We start from the raw sequence: 15,002 nt of genomic DNA, 5'->3' as shown, positions 1-15,002 counted from the left end.
GCATAATTTTTTAACTTTTTAATCCTTAGTAATGTCACTTTACTTCATTTTACTTAAAAGGTACACTTATCTTCTGCTGCTTTCTCATACAGGACTCCCGGCACGCTTTCTCATACAGGACTCCCAGTCCTGTATGAGAAAGCAGCAGAAGATAAGTGTACCTTTTAAGTAAAATGAAGTAAAGTGACATTACTAAGGATTAAAAAGTTAAAAAATTATGCAGAGGTTTTTCGGCTAATGAGGATGTTCGTGGTACACATACAGTATAGCAAGATAAATGGAATGGAGCCTGGAGTTGGAAGTGGAGAATGGCATAACCAAGAGTGACTTACCAGATGAATGGAGTTCCCAAGAAGGGGTGTAGGGAGAGAAGAGAGGAGAAATACTGAAGAGCTGCAGAATCAGTAAGAGAAGTTTGAACTGTACATGAAAGGGATCCAATGAAGTGACTTAAAGAGATGGCTTATGCTAGTATACCAACATTTGAGGAAGATAAGTCATGCAAGCAGAAGTTTGAGAGAAATAATTTAGTGGGAGACCTTTTAGAAGCAAGTTGCAGTAATCTAAAAGTAAGGTGATAAAAATGTAGATTTCAATGATGGTGCATAGATATTTATGTACAGTATATCACGCTAATAAGCCATAAAATAAGTTAAGTACTCTTAACCGGCTATTGAAAAACTCCTTTACATATGAAATCTTAACAAAGTGCGGTTTTCATAAATTCCAATGGGTGAAAAGCATTTGTCCATGTAAATCACCTGTCTGAAAGTTGATTATCAAAAACCCAGGTAAAAGTATGTATTTTGTTATATGATGCTCCTACATTTATCTGCATTATAGTGGAGGCATCCCTAGGGCAGGATTTAGCTGGGGAGAAAACCATGCAAATAAATTTGGATTTGACAGAAAAAGCAGACACAGGTTTCTTTCACTACCTTAGATAATTTTCAAAGAGAAAAATACTTGGCTACTTTCACTTTGAAATCTGGAGCACAGACCATGGGTAAAATATACCCACAGGCTTTGTAGCAACATGGGTAGTTATATAACAGCCTTCCAAAAGTATTTAAGTTAAGATCTACATAGTATTTTTTTTCCAATAAATATCTTCAACTACATTTTAATTTCTAAAATTAGAGCTAAAAGCAAATCAAAGCAGAAAAAATGAAGATATATTAAATGAAATTCATAACATATATTTAAGATAACTTGCCAGCTCATTTTCGAAAGAGAAGGGCACCCATCTGTCGACACAAATCGGGAGATGGGCGCCCTTCTCACAAGGCCGCCCAAATCAGCATAATTGAAAGCCGATTTTTTTGTCACCCTCGACGGCTTTCTATCGTGGGGTGTCGGCAGGGTAGTGAAGGCGGAACTGGGGCGTGATTAGGAGATGGGCATCCTCGGCCGATAATGGAAAAAAGAAGGGCGGCCCTGACGAGCACTTGGCCGACTTTACTTGGTCCATTTTTTTTCATGACCAAGCTGTGAGAAGATGCCCGAAATGAGCAGACGACCACCGGAGGAAATCGGGGATGACCTACCCTTACTCCCCCAGTAGTCACTAACCCCCTCCCACCATAAAAAACAGGTTAAAAATACTTTTTTGCCAGCCTCAAATGCCATACTCAGGTCCATTGCAGCAGTATACAGGTCCCTGGTGCAGTGTACTTCAGGCAGGCGGACCTGGGGGGGGGGGCTCAGCACCCAAGGAAATGGAGCTATGCACCTGGGAGCAATTTGTGAAGTCCACTGCCCCCTAGGGTACCCGGTTGGTGTCCTGGCATGTGAGGGGGACCAGCGCACTACAAATGCTGGCTCCTCCCACGACCAAATGGCTTGGATTTGGCCGATTTTGAGATGGGTGTCTTTGGATCCCATTATCAGCGAAAACCAAGGTTGGCCATCTCTAAGGGCGGCCATCTCTAAGGTCGACCCAAATGTTGAGATTTATCCATCTCCAACCGCATTATTGAAACGAAAGATGGGCGCCCATCTTGTTTTGATAATACAGTCGGGGACGCCCTTTTACAGGGCCGTCCTTAGAGATGGGCGTCCCCGTTCTATTATGCCCCTCAAAAACATCAATATCATGAGATTAATATATTTAAAAACAATATCATTTGTATTACATTGACTGTTCTGAAGCAGCATTTGCATGACGCAGTTGAAAAGGATATGCATGTACTAAAACCTTAATAGCTACTTTTCTAAGAGGATTGAAGGGAGTTAAAATGTACAAGGCAGATGTGGCACTGAAGCGGAAGATTGCCTTCCCTCTATTCAATACTATAAAAGTCTGAAAAAAAAAACACAAAGGTACAATAAAAATCTATAGGTTAGAAAATGTCTGTCTAAAGAATAAATAACACATACAGAGGGCAATTCTATAAACTAGGCGCTAACATTTAAGTGCATGTCGTGGATGTAAATGTTTAGAAGTCTAGCATATATGCATGTATGTGTGCACCTTTGTGCATATATGCTAGCATGCTGCCTAAGTACCATTCTCCAAACAGTACTTCCATAGCATATATTTGCAAGTGCAAGGGGGTGTACACAGAGGCAGAACATGTGTGGGACACAGACAGGGCTCCCACTTATGCACGTGCCTTACAGAATAATGTAAGTTATGTGCATCTTTGCTGCACTTAGGGGCCCTTTTACTAAGCCGCATAAGCGCCTACGCATGCCCAATGCACGCCAATTAGGAACTAACGCCCAGCTACCGTGTGGCCCAGGTGGTAACTTCATTTTTTACGTGTGCCCACTATGCGCGCCGGAAAATTTCCACTGCATGGCGCTAACCGGGCGGTAATCAGCATTGTATGCGCGTTGATGATTACCGACTGGCTAGCGTGACACTTTACCACTAAGTCAATGGGTAGCGATAAGGTCTCAGGCCCAAAATGGACGCACGGCAATTTTTATTTTGATGCACGTCCATTATCGGCCAAAAAAAGGCCTTTTTGATTACCGACTGGTTAGCATGACACTTTACCACTAAGTCAATGGGTGGCGATAAGGTCTCAGGCCCAAAATGGACGCACGGCAATTTTCATTTTGATGCACGTCCATTATCGGCCAAAAAAAGGCCTTTTTTTGCAGGTGCACTGAAAAACGAACCTGTGCGCGTCTAATACATGCGTCTACACCAACACAGGCCACTTTTCGTCACACCTTAGTAAAAGGACCCCTTAGGTGTTTGTACTTATTCCAGAACTATGGCTGGTGCCTAAATGTCAGGCACATAAATGGTGACCAGAAAAGAACAGGACCCCTTGCATAGTTTCAAAATATTTTGCAGATGTTTAAACATTTAGTTTGACATTTGAAGATGACTAAGTAAAAAACCCATTATAATAATGTAATTCATAATTTGGGTTCAAAGTGTCCTCCTTCAACCTTGACTCATTCACAAAGCCTTTGATGCCACTGAGTTGTTGGCTCAATGAATTATGGGGTATCATTAATTAAGAGCTCAACTGTTTTACGAGCTTGATGTAATGGAGCTCCACCCTGTTGAAAAATAAAGTACTCAGAAATGTCTCGAATTTCAGTCAGCCATTTCTGCTACAGTAGGACATTTTGGGGTTATTTGGAAAATATTAGGGGTTCCTTTTTTTCCCCGACACCATGTATATATCAAGTTATGCTAGTATTTAATCATGGAACCTAGGTGTCTAGGTTCTTTTATAGAACAGGCACCTACAGGCGTGGCCTGGGGGCATCTAAATGGAGACACCCAGTTATAGAATTGCACCCACACTGCATATTCTTCAAATTTTATCACATCTGTATAATGCAGTTTCAAAGTTAAGGGTCTCATATTAACGTGCATTAAACAGTGCACAATAAAACACATTAAAGCATTTTAAATAGTGAAAGCCAGAAAATATCACAGAGAAGACGACAGAAAAAACAAGAAAGTCTTTATTCCAAATCTTCAAATGACTCGACACAGCCGTATTTTGGCTGTGGGGCCTGCATCAGGAGTCTACGTGCATACTCTAAAACACATATATGAATACAAAATTAAAACAGTGACAACAGAACATCATAAGCTTTAATAATATAATATCTTATATTGTAAAGTCTCTATGATTTGACCAGGATAAACAGAATGCATTAAACAAATTGACATAATAAATAAACAAAAAATGGTGTATAAATAGTCAAACACATTAAATAATAAATTTAGATATCATAAATAAAAGACATTAAAATCATATTTCATCATTAATAAAACAAATAAATAAATAATAAATAATCAAACTTCATATGTAAACATAGCTAACAAAATACCATGAAACATACGTACCCACCTGTTTACCAAGCCAGGCTAGTGGCTGCCGCGTGGCAATGCCGACACAGCCCATTCAAAGTGAATGGGATGTGTCGGCATTAGCGCATAGCAGCCACTAGCGTGGCTTAGTAAACAGGGGGAATAAAAAGTTAAAATATGGACCTTAAAGAATGTTAAAACATAAATCCATATAACATACATTTAATCTGCAATCTATACACTCTGTTCTAATAGCTATAGGAACATGTTCTGAAAATTGGTAACCAAGGAGGCACTTAATAGAACTCAACATATATATGAGAACACCAAACAAGAACTAAAAAGGAAGGGGGGGCACACCTTACATTAACAATAATGCAGACAACAGATAATAAGTAAGATACCTGGAATTGCTGCTGCATTAACATGCAAGCCACAATATTCTCAATTGCTTAGTTAACTAACTATACACTTTCTTGAATGAACATGCACTAAAGAAAAGACACATTATTTAACTATGGCTGGATAATAGAGAGCTGAATGGATAACCCTCCCCCCATGTGTGGGAACACGATGGGAGATCAGAAGACTAGCTGGGGGGGGGGGGGGGGGGGGGGGGGGGGAGGGTGAGAACCAGTAATACAATGGATGAGGTCAGTGAGATGATGTTTTTACCTTAGTCCTGACTGCAAGCCTGACCTACTGTCCCTCTCGTGTAACTCAGAGATTGTGGGGTCTTTTGCAGTGGGGAAGCTAGTCAGACCTTGTACAGAGTTTTTTGTATTAAGCCCCTTCCAGCCTTGGAATCATACAATTTGGAACTTGATTCTCGAGGTCTCCAGATTTAGCTGGAGAATCATGAGGCATCAATGAGAGGTTCTTGGGGGTGTACCATTTAGTGGCCTCAGGCTCTAAAGCTAGACACACATGGCATGTGGATCAAGGGCAAAATGCTGTTGCTAAGGGAGCAGTTAGGCTTGTACTGGATGGGTGTGAAGCTGGGGCCCTCTTTGTCAATGTTAATTGAAGATAGTGGTTAATAAAGTTGCCCATTATTTTATGAAAAAGTGTTTTATGTTGGTGGGGGAGGGGGGGTAAATTTTGAATGCATGCATTTTCTGCTTTAACGTATTAAGCAGTTAATGCACATCAGCAAAGAAGGCCCTCACTTCATATTATGTACTACTGAAAAGGAAATATTTATTCTTTTTGTATGCCCTTTGTTTTCTAATAAAAGGTTTTGACATTGCACCTATTCAGTTACTGATACCCAGCTAATGAAACTGCACATCCTGTATCTGACCAGAACAAAATCAGTCCATTTAGATTTTTATGTATGCTTTATAATACAAATAACTTGTGTGACCTTTGAGCACTACTCCTTCTCTTTCTATGCCATCCAATTTCTTGGCCAAAAAAAATTAACCTGTTCAAAATGGGAGGGAAGATAGATGTGATGTGTGCATGGTTAACTTTAAGCTGCAGAACACCAATATTCAGTGCTGTCCAAGTAAAGATATCTAGTTAAGTCAGGTAGCATAAATATCTGCCCCCTGTTATGTTATCTGTTTAGCTTAGGCAAGCGTATTCAGCAGTCCAACTTATCTAGCTAAGTCAGCAGAACATCTGATTAAACCTATCCAAATAGTTTATCCAGCTTCTAAGATACCTTATCCAGATATTAGGTCCCTGTCCTATTAGTTCCTTATCACCAAAGAATTCTGAACTTTTCCTATATTTGACTCTTGTCAAAAATTCTGTAGACTGCAGTTCAGTATCTAGCTTTTAAGGTTCTTTAGACTAGAACTATGAATTCTACTGTATGTTTAATTTAGATTGATAAAAATCTAAAAAATTTCTGATTACAGTTACATATGTGTCAAGCTGAAGTGCATGATGCAGGTTTTGTTTCCACATGAAATTATCCTGAAACCACTGAGCATAATGAAGGGGCTCTTTGACATCATAACTAGGGGAGGAAGTAGAAAGGAGAACAGGAATTCGTTCTAGTAGCTTTCATAGGTCATTACACCATGTAACATGTCCTTGTGCTGGACACTTTTGGACAAAGTCTAATCTAAGGAAAGGACATAACGATCTCAAAAGCTCATGTACAATAAAATCTATCAGTACATACAAGCGCAAAGTTACTTCCGAGCAGATGTGACTGTGTGGATACGATATTTTATAGCCATTCTGTTATGGAATAATCCTTTACATACATTAACTCATACTAAAGATTCCAAATCTGTTTTAAACATTACATATCTTAGAGGCCCTTTTACTAAGGCACACCCAAAAGTGGACTGCGCTGGTGAAGGCGCGTGTTTTGGTGCCGTGCTGGTTCATTTTCTGAGCACGCCTGGAAAAAAGGGGATTTTTTTAATATGCCGGAAAATGAACGTGCGGCAAAATGAAAACCAGCATGCGTCCATTTTCGGCCTTAACGCCACCCACTGACTTAGTGGTAAGGTCTCATCCTCTAACCAGGCGATAAGCGTGCAGCACATGCCAACTGCTGATTACCATGGGTAAGGGCCCCGCGGTAGAAAATAGAAAATATTTTCTACTGCTTGTTTTGGGTGCGCACCAAAAATGGAATTACCGCTTGGAGCGAGGTGGTAGTGCCAATTTGATGCGTGATGGACGCGTGTCGGCGCCTATGGGCCTTAGTAAAAGGGCCCCTTAGTTTGGTGAACAATTCCATAGCATTCCAGAGAAAAAGTGTACAATTTTAAACAAGATAAGTTGGAGATAATTTGAAAGCCTTTTACCTTATCAGTGTCAATTTTATAAAGAGTACAGTTTAAGAAGAAGGAGGGGGATCCTTTAGGCCATTTTGTAATACCACATGCTAAAGAAAAACATCACAATTACAGATTAAACAAATACTTACTCGCTGACTACTATAATATGGGTCCAGGTCCTCCATAGGCTCTGAAACCATTCCCTTAGGAATGTCACCATATATAAATGGCAGTGATTTTCCTGCTTCCAAGTCACTATTTGGCTTTGGACCATTTTCATCATCATCATCTCTGCTGTCTTGTTTGGGTTTAGCTTTTTCTTCTGCAATGCGTTTTTCAATAGCTTGAAGAGATTCTCTAGTAAAATGGCGAAGGCTGTCAGGTCCTGGTGGTATATGTAGTGGCTGCTCCATCTTTTCATCCTGCACTATTCACAAATTAGTCTCTTGCATAACAAAGTGCTGCAAAAATGAAAAAAACAAAATAATTGAGGACTGAAACATAGGAAGTAAATAGCAAGAAAGAAATTTTTCTAAGCCATTTCCATTGCTAAAATAATGGACTTTTAAAAACTGCATCATTTATATATATAGGTGTCATTACAAGACAACAAGGAGTGGCGTGTTTCCTCCCCCCCCCCCCCCCCCCACCTTGGTCTGCCCTTTTAACCTGGCCTGAAAGAAACTGCTGTGAACTCCAGTCAAATGCAGCACTTCCTCTTTCCTGCAGCCATGATCAAAGCATCTACTGGAAGTGCAGGGCTCTGTATCTATGACACACTAGGTGGTTCAAACATCATCTGCTTGAGCCACACAGCTAATCTTTGCATCACATGGGGCTCTGTAGATACAGAGTCCCTTAATCCAATTAGTGGATTATTTTATTGGGATAAGAGAGGAGGAAGGAGATAGATCTCGGTACTTTATGATGGAGATGTATAGAATGTTTGTACGTTTGGGAAGCTTGCCAGGTGCCCTTGGCCTGGATTGGCCGCTGTCGTGGACAGGATGTTGGGCTCGATGGACCCTTGGTCTTTTCCCAGTATGGCATTACTTATGTACTTATGAGATGTAGTAGTGCAGCACCAAATAGACTGTGGCTAAAGGACAGTGTTTTGGTTAAAGCAGGGACAGGGAAGACCAAGGACTTGTGAATGCGTATTGGGGGGGGGGGGGTGATATAAAAGAAGATAGTGATGGTATAGTGGGACTCAGGGACTAGGTGAGGACAGCAAATAAGGCTGACTCAGGGACTGAGGAGGGACATCAAGGGAAGAACAGGGACTTGTTTACAGAAGGAGAAAGTAAGGGTTCAAATTGATTGGGCGCATGGAGACTTGGAGATACAGTTCAGGGTACAGAGCAGAGAGTTTGAGGATGGGAGAGGGTAGAGGCTTGGGAGTGGGGATAGTGAGGACCTGGCAACTGGATAGGTATACAAAGGGTGTGTTAAATGGGCTGGTGATATTAGTGAGACAGACAGGAGGAAGCTACTGCTTGCCCTGCGATTGGTAGTATGGAATCTTGCAAGTATTTGGGTTTCTGCCAGGTACTTGTGACCTGGATTGGCCACTGCTGGAAAAAGGATACTGGCCTAGATGGTCTGGTCTGACCCAGTATGGCTATCCTTATGTTTAAGTGAGAGCGTGAGATGGGTATACAGGAAAAGCAATGAAGGTTTGAAAGACCTAAAGAATAAACGGGTGAGAGGCAGTGACAAGAGATGGGGTGCTGTGAAGGAGTATGAAAGAAGAAAAGAATGGATCTCTGAAAGGTGTAGAAGAGGGCATAAATAGGGCTAGGGAACTGGTGAAAGAAGGGTGATAAGAGGCCGGGTAGGGGGTAAGACAGAAGAATGGGCTTATAGCCAGCGGAATGAGTGACAGAGAAGTGATTGAGGCTGGTGATGGGATGCAAGGCAAAAGGAGATATAAGAGCGGAGGAGGAAAAAATGGAAACAGGGGGCTAGAAAATGGGTAAAAAATAGAGGGAATATTCCAGGCTGAGGAAAGAGAGGGGTGCGATAGTCATGCTAGATAAGGTGTGTGAATAGAAGCTGGAACAACAGTAACTACAGCACAGGTAAAAAGGAAGAGACAGAATTGGAGAGTAAGAGAAGGAGATAATGAGGAATAAAGTCTAGATATAAGAGACGGAGAAATGGAGAAAAAAGTCAAAACGGAACAAATCAATATCAGAGACTGATTTAGAGAAGCAATAGAAGAAGACAGGAGAGAGAGAAGAAATGGAAAGGAGATAATGTAAAGATCTAAGGAGACAAACAACACGAGAAAAATGGAAAACAGAAACTGGGACCAATCCAATTATCAAAATATAATGTCCAGATAACAAAGGTAGAAATTAAGAAAATATATTTTCAAATTTGTAAGGACCAATATGTCAGCTTGGCGAGTTGTCTCTTCTGTTTTTTTTTATTTTGCAATGTACAGGAAGAAATATATTTTTGTTTTCTCCTTTTCTATTATTATAATTCTTAGTCTGGCTTTTTTAAGTTTCTAATTAATTTTTTGTCTGTAATTGTCTGTTCCTAATTTATGATCCACTAATGCGTAGCTCCTGTGTAGGGATCTATACCAATATGGCTTGTTCTGTTTCAGACCCAATGTAATATTTATAGTGCTGCCTTTCATAGGTAGGGTTATTACCACTTGATATCCTGAGCTTTAGTGCTAATTTATTATGTAGGTTTGGAATGTCTTGGATTTTATGTTATATTTCCCTGCTAGACACTTTGCAAAGTGTGGTAGTGTTCTTAAGATAGCACCACAGTTTTATTTAGTATTTATACATTTATATATGTCGAATTCCAAGAGGAAATGCCCTAGCTCCACTGTTGAAGAATATAGACTGTGTGACAAAACTGAAGGTGTGCAAATGGACTGGGCCCAGAATGGATGCTTGGAACTAGAGCTCAACAAAACCTCTAGTAAAAGGTAACAGTAATAATTCTTTCACTCACACAGTTCAGAATAACAGCGGAAATAACATTAAATGGCACATGTATAATGGTGCCTAATCACACAATATTTTAAAAATCATACAGCTGAGTTTAAACATTATTGCACACACAAATTTTGGCGCGTTCCCGATTTCCATGTGCGATTTAACAGAATGACAAGGGCAAATTAATAATGGCAATAATTGGCAAAATAATAAGCAATTATTGGCACTAATTAGATTTAACTGGGACTAATGCTCGTAAAATTAGGTGCAGGATCCGCACCTAAAATTTACATGCAGTCCAAGAACGAAGAGCAAGGAAATGAGAGGGTCATGGGCATTTTGGGGCAGAATGGGGATGTGGTTTTGAGTTACACATGTAATTACAGAATATGAATGCTTTACACATAAATTTAGCTGTGGGCATTTGCACCATATGTTCGATAATGCAAATGGCAGCGTCTAAATTTACATATGACCTCTCCACTTAAGCGTTTATTCTATAAACCGTGGCAAACTTTAGGCGGGGCTTATAGAATACCGCTTACGTCGGTATTTTTCAGCACCAATTTTTTTTTTTAGGCGCCATGTACAGAATCTAGCCATATATGGGCTTGAACTGGCAGCAAATGTAGCTTCAACAAGAGGCGATGCCTGATCAAATTTTCTTACATGACAAAACAATCTAGCAGCTGTATTCTGAAGTGTTTTGCATCCTAATACATAATTGTTTGGAGCAACCTACATAAAGAATATTGCTATAATCAAACAGGATAAAACATATGCCCGTGCAATTATTTTTAAATTGATCAAACTGAAAGTAATTTTGTTATTGTCTCAGTTGGTGTAATCTCCACAATATTTTACCAACCAAAGCTTTAATTTGCATTCCAATAGTCAATAAAGGATCTAATACAACTCCTAATATTTTTAAGGAACTTACAAATGGAATATTGACATCACTAATTGTTAAACTATCATAAGGTTTGAAATTATAAGCAGCTTCTAACAAGAGAAATTTAGTTTTTAACTTGTTTTATTTCAGACGATTTGAGGACACTAATTTCTTTACAACTACAACACACTGCTTAACAACATAAAAAATATTCCTGGTGATACCAACAATACAGTATTAACAATGTAATATATCTGCATAGCTAAGAGCTTAATCTTAGTTCCGATGGACCCACACCAAAAGAGCTCATAAAGCCATTAAACAAAGCAGGGGAGAATGGGGATCTCTGAAGTACCTCACAAGTAACCTAGCTCCAGTCATTTTGAATCTATGGACCAGATTCAGTAAATGACTCCCAAGTTAGGCGCCGTTATGATCAGTACTAAGACAGTATTCTGTAAAGGGCGTTCCATGCAAAGTGCCCTTTATAGAATGTAGATGGCACACTTCCTGTGCCTAACTTTGGGTGCAAGCACTCTTGTCTTCCAAAAGGAAATATAAATGCTTTGATTACAGTTGGGCACACAAATCCAAGCATTCTATAACACTGTGCCTAATTTTATGCAAGAACTCATACCCCCTCCCGAGTCAAAGCCCCTCAAATTCCCCTATACAAATTCCAGGCCCTGCCCCCTCCTCAACAACCCTGTCTCCCTCCAAAGATAACCTGAAGATTAATAAATCCCTGACAAATCTCCCAGGAAGACCCATAGACGTAGTGATCAGCTCAGTCTTGGAACCATTGTCTGTTTTTATTGACAAATTTCTCAGTCCCCAGGATCACCTCATATGTGAAAGACTCTGCAGATATCATTACCACAGTAGAATGCCTGGAGATGGAGGGAGATGTTTTTAACTTTTGACATTGAGTAACTTTATGAAAATATACTGCAGAGGGAAGCAATTGATGTAATAAGAGAGTCGATAGTGGGAGACCATATGTGTTCACCTATACCAACTAAGTTTGTGGTAGAATTGGCTTCAGTTGCCTTGAAGAGGAACATTTGCTTTGAGAATGTATACTACTGGCAGATTAAGGGAACTGCAATGGGTGCAACCATGGCACCCTCTGTTGCAAACTTATATATGTTGTGGACTTCGAGAAGCATTTTTTTTGAGAACACACAGTGAAGCAATCATATTGCCCTATGGAGAAGATATATTGATGATACCCTCATGATTTGGAAGGGGACAGTTGGAGACCTGGAAAGATTAAATGTTTGATGGCAATTTAAAGTTCAACATGTCATTTGATAAGAAGTGCATCCCTTTCCTGGATATACTGCTCATTTTTGAAAATGGCATCTTCCACGGTGACCTCTATAGGAAACCGACTGACATAAATAAATATTTGGATTTCCATAGTTGCCATAACAGGTTTTTGAAATTTAACCTGCCATACAGTCAGTTCCTGAGAAGTAACAGGCTCTGCTCCAAAGACACCTGCTTCAGAAATCAATCCAGAGAGATGACCCAGTGTTTCCAATTCAAGGGATACCCTATGGGGGCCATTGCTATAGGGTACAGCAGAGCTGCAGAAGACAATAGAAAGGATTTGCTGACACCCAAACTGAAAGTTCCTAATGAAAGGTGGTCTGTGTCCTACAGTTTACCCACCTTTCTAAGGATATCATCAAAATACACCACAAACATTGGCATATTGTCCAAGGAATTGAACACTTTAAGGTTAAGGAGATTATGATTGCAAACAAGAAAAGTCTCAAGGACATGTTCATCCTCTCAGCACTACAAGTACCCTCTCAACAGCTGCCTCAGAGACTGCTGGGACACCACAAATGTGGTAACTGTTTTGTCTGCGTAGTCCATATTAACATTAAAGTGTTCACTCATCCAGTCACAGGGATGAAGTTCCACCTTTCCACATTCTCCAACCTTAAGACTGCTGGGTTTATTTATGTCGCTATCAGGCTCATTTTCAAAAGAGATAGACATCCAAAAAAGTGACATAAGTCAGCATTTGGACGTTTATCTCACAGAAACGTCCACACCAGTATTATCAAAACCTCTTTTTGGACGTCTTTCTCTGAAGTCCGTAAGAAGGACGTCCAAATCTCAAGGGGTCGTGCTAGGGGCGTGTTCAAGGCGGGACTTGGGCGTTCCTAAGACATGGATGTCTTTCAGCAATAATGGAACAAAACAAAGACGTCCAAGACTAAAATGTAGATGTTTTGAGCTAGACCTGTTTTTATTACAAACAGCTGCAGTGGGAAATGAACCTACTTCCCCAGGATCAAAGTCTGCTGCACTAAACACTAGGCTACTCCTCTACTCCACACAAAAGGTGCCCCAAATGACCAGATGACCACTGGAGAGACTTGGGGATCACCTCCCCTCACTCCCCCAAACCATTTTTCCAAACAGCACTTTCAAAAGGAAAAGATAGACTTTTTTGTAGAAAATGACCTTTCCTGTTCTAATTTTGGACGTTTTACAAAAAATGTCCAAATTCAGACTTATGTCATATCCAAAAATGCCCTTTCTGTATTTAACTTGCCCAAAGTCTCAAGGAGCAGCAGTGGGAATTGAACCCATGTTGCTAGGATCAAAGCCAGGATTAAGCTACTCCTCCTGTGGTTTGGATGTCTTGCATTTGGACGTTTTTTGTTTGAAAATGGACCAAAAAAGGATGTCCAAATCACAAAGATGTCCAAATCACAGGACGTCCTTGGTATTTTCGAAACGAAAGATGGACGTCCATCTTTTTTCAAAAATGACCTTCTCCCCGCCTCTAAATCTGGACGTCTTTGTAAAACGTCCAAATTCCGACTTATACGTTTCTTTCGAAAATGCCCCTCCACATGTTCCTGTCAATTGATTTATACTGGAAAGATTATACATCCTCTGAGTAAGCGCATTCTTGAATATAAAAGTGCAATTAAAAGATCTGGAGCTGACAAACCATTAGTCCAACACTCTATGGAGAAACATCACAAGTTTAAGGATTTTCATTTCTTTGTATTAAGTATGTCATGCAACTCATGGAGGGAACTTGGACAGACTACTTTTACAAACTGAACATAGGTTTATTCATAATTTCAATACAGTATCCCTCTTTGGACTTAATCAAGTTGTGGATTTCTCCGTTTTTCTGTGATGTTATGCTGCTGTTGTTATCACATTCTGTGAATCTGGTACACTGCTGTTTTCATCATGTTATATCTGCTTATTTATTCTGCCATTTTAGTTTTATTTATGAGGGTTTTGATGAGCATTTGAGAATTTTATTGCAGATGTGTGTTTTTGAAGTACAAATTTTCCATTTTTATTGTTCCCATTGGTTAAGGAACCTCTGTGTTTTGATTTTAAGAAGATTTTTACATTGCTATTTTTAAACCTATTTGATGAACTTTATGGAGGTACTAATGTTGTTTTTAGGATTTCCCTACTGGTTTTAGAACTTTTTTCAATGTTCTTCACAGTTTTTAAGGTAGTTTTAAGTTGTTGAGACTTTTTCCATGGTTAGAACGCATTGATGATGTCATTGAAATGCACTGACATCATTGGAATGCATGGAATCAGCCTCAATATGTTCTACCACATTTCTTAAGTTTTAAAGCTGTTTGAAGATCTTATGGATTGGCAAACATCTCACCTTGTTTCTGTTTTTTAATATTTATTTTTCCTGACGTTTTTTTTAATCTGATGCCATCACAACAGACTTTATCAAAGTTGTTTTAATTTATTTTTTAGTTTTTTGAGAACTTAGGGCCCTGTTTACTAAGGTGCGCTAGTGTTTTTAGCGCATGCTAATTAATGCTAAAGTCACCCATATATTCCTATGGGTGTCTCTAGCATTAGCTCACGCTAATTGTTAGCATGCACTAAAAACGCTAGCGCACCTATAGTGCGGCTTAGTAAACAGGGCCATTACTGACAGCAATTGCGCATGTCCTGTGGGGTTAAAACTGATTTTTGCCCTTCGAAAGTTTTTTTTTTTACAACTTTTCAAGCATATTCACATGGTTCTAGCATAAAAGATAGCCTGTCACAGCAAGTTTATTTTTACTATTTCAAACAGACTCAGGAAGACA

At 39.6% G+C, this 15,002-nt stretch overlaps 1 protein-coding gene across 1 annotated transcript in view; it reads right to left on the bottom strand.

The window, feature by feature from the left end:
* The window catches only part of LOC115474187 (sodium channel protein type 2 subunit alpha-like), a 335,664-nt gene extending 328,216 nt beyond the window's left edge, over positions 1 to 7,448 (bottom strand). The window contains 2 exon segments of the mRNA XM_030209540.1: positions 2,184 to 2,302; positions 7,185 to 7,448. Coding sequence (XP_030065400.1) covers positions 2,184 to 2,302; positions 7,185 to 7,448 — 383 coding nt within the window.
* Between the last annotated feature and the right edge of the window lie 7,554 nt (positions 7,449 to 15,002).

Source organism: Microcaecilia unicolor, chromosome 7, assembly GCF_901765095.1.
Source record: "Microcaecilia unicolor chromosome 7, aMicUni1.1, whole genome shotgun sequence".
Lineage (NCBI taxonomy): Eukaryota > Metazoa > Chordata > Amphibia > Gymnophiona > Siphonopidae > Microcaecilia > Microcaecilia unicolor.
The sequence above is the reverse complement of the archived record's forward strand: the minus strand, read 5'-3'. Positions and strand labels throughout refer to the sequence as shown.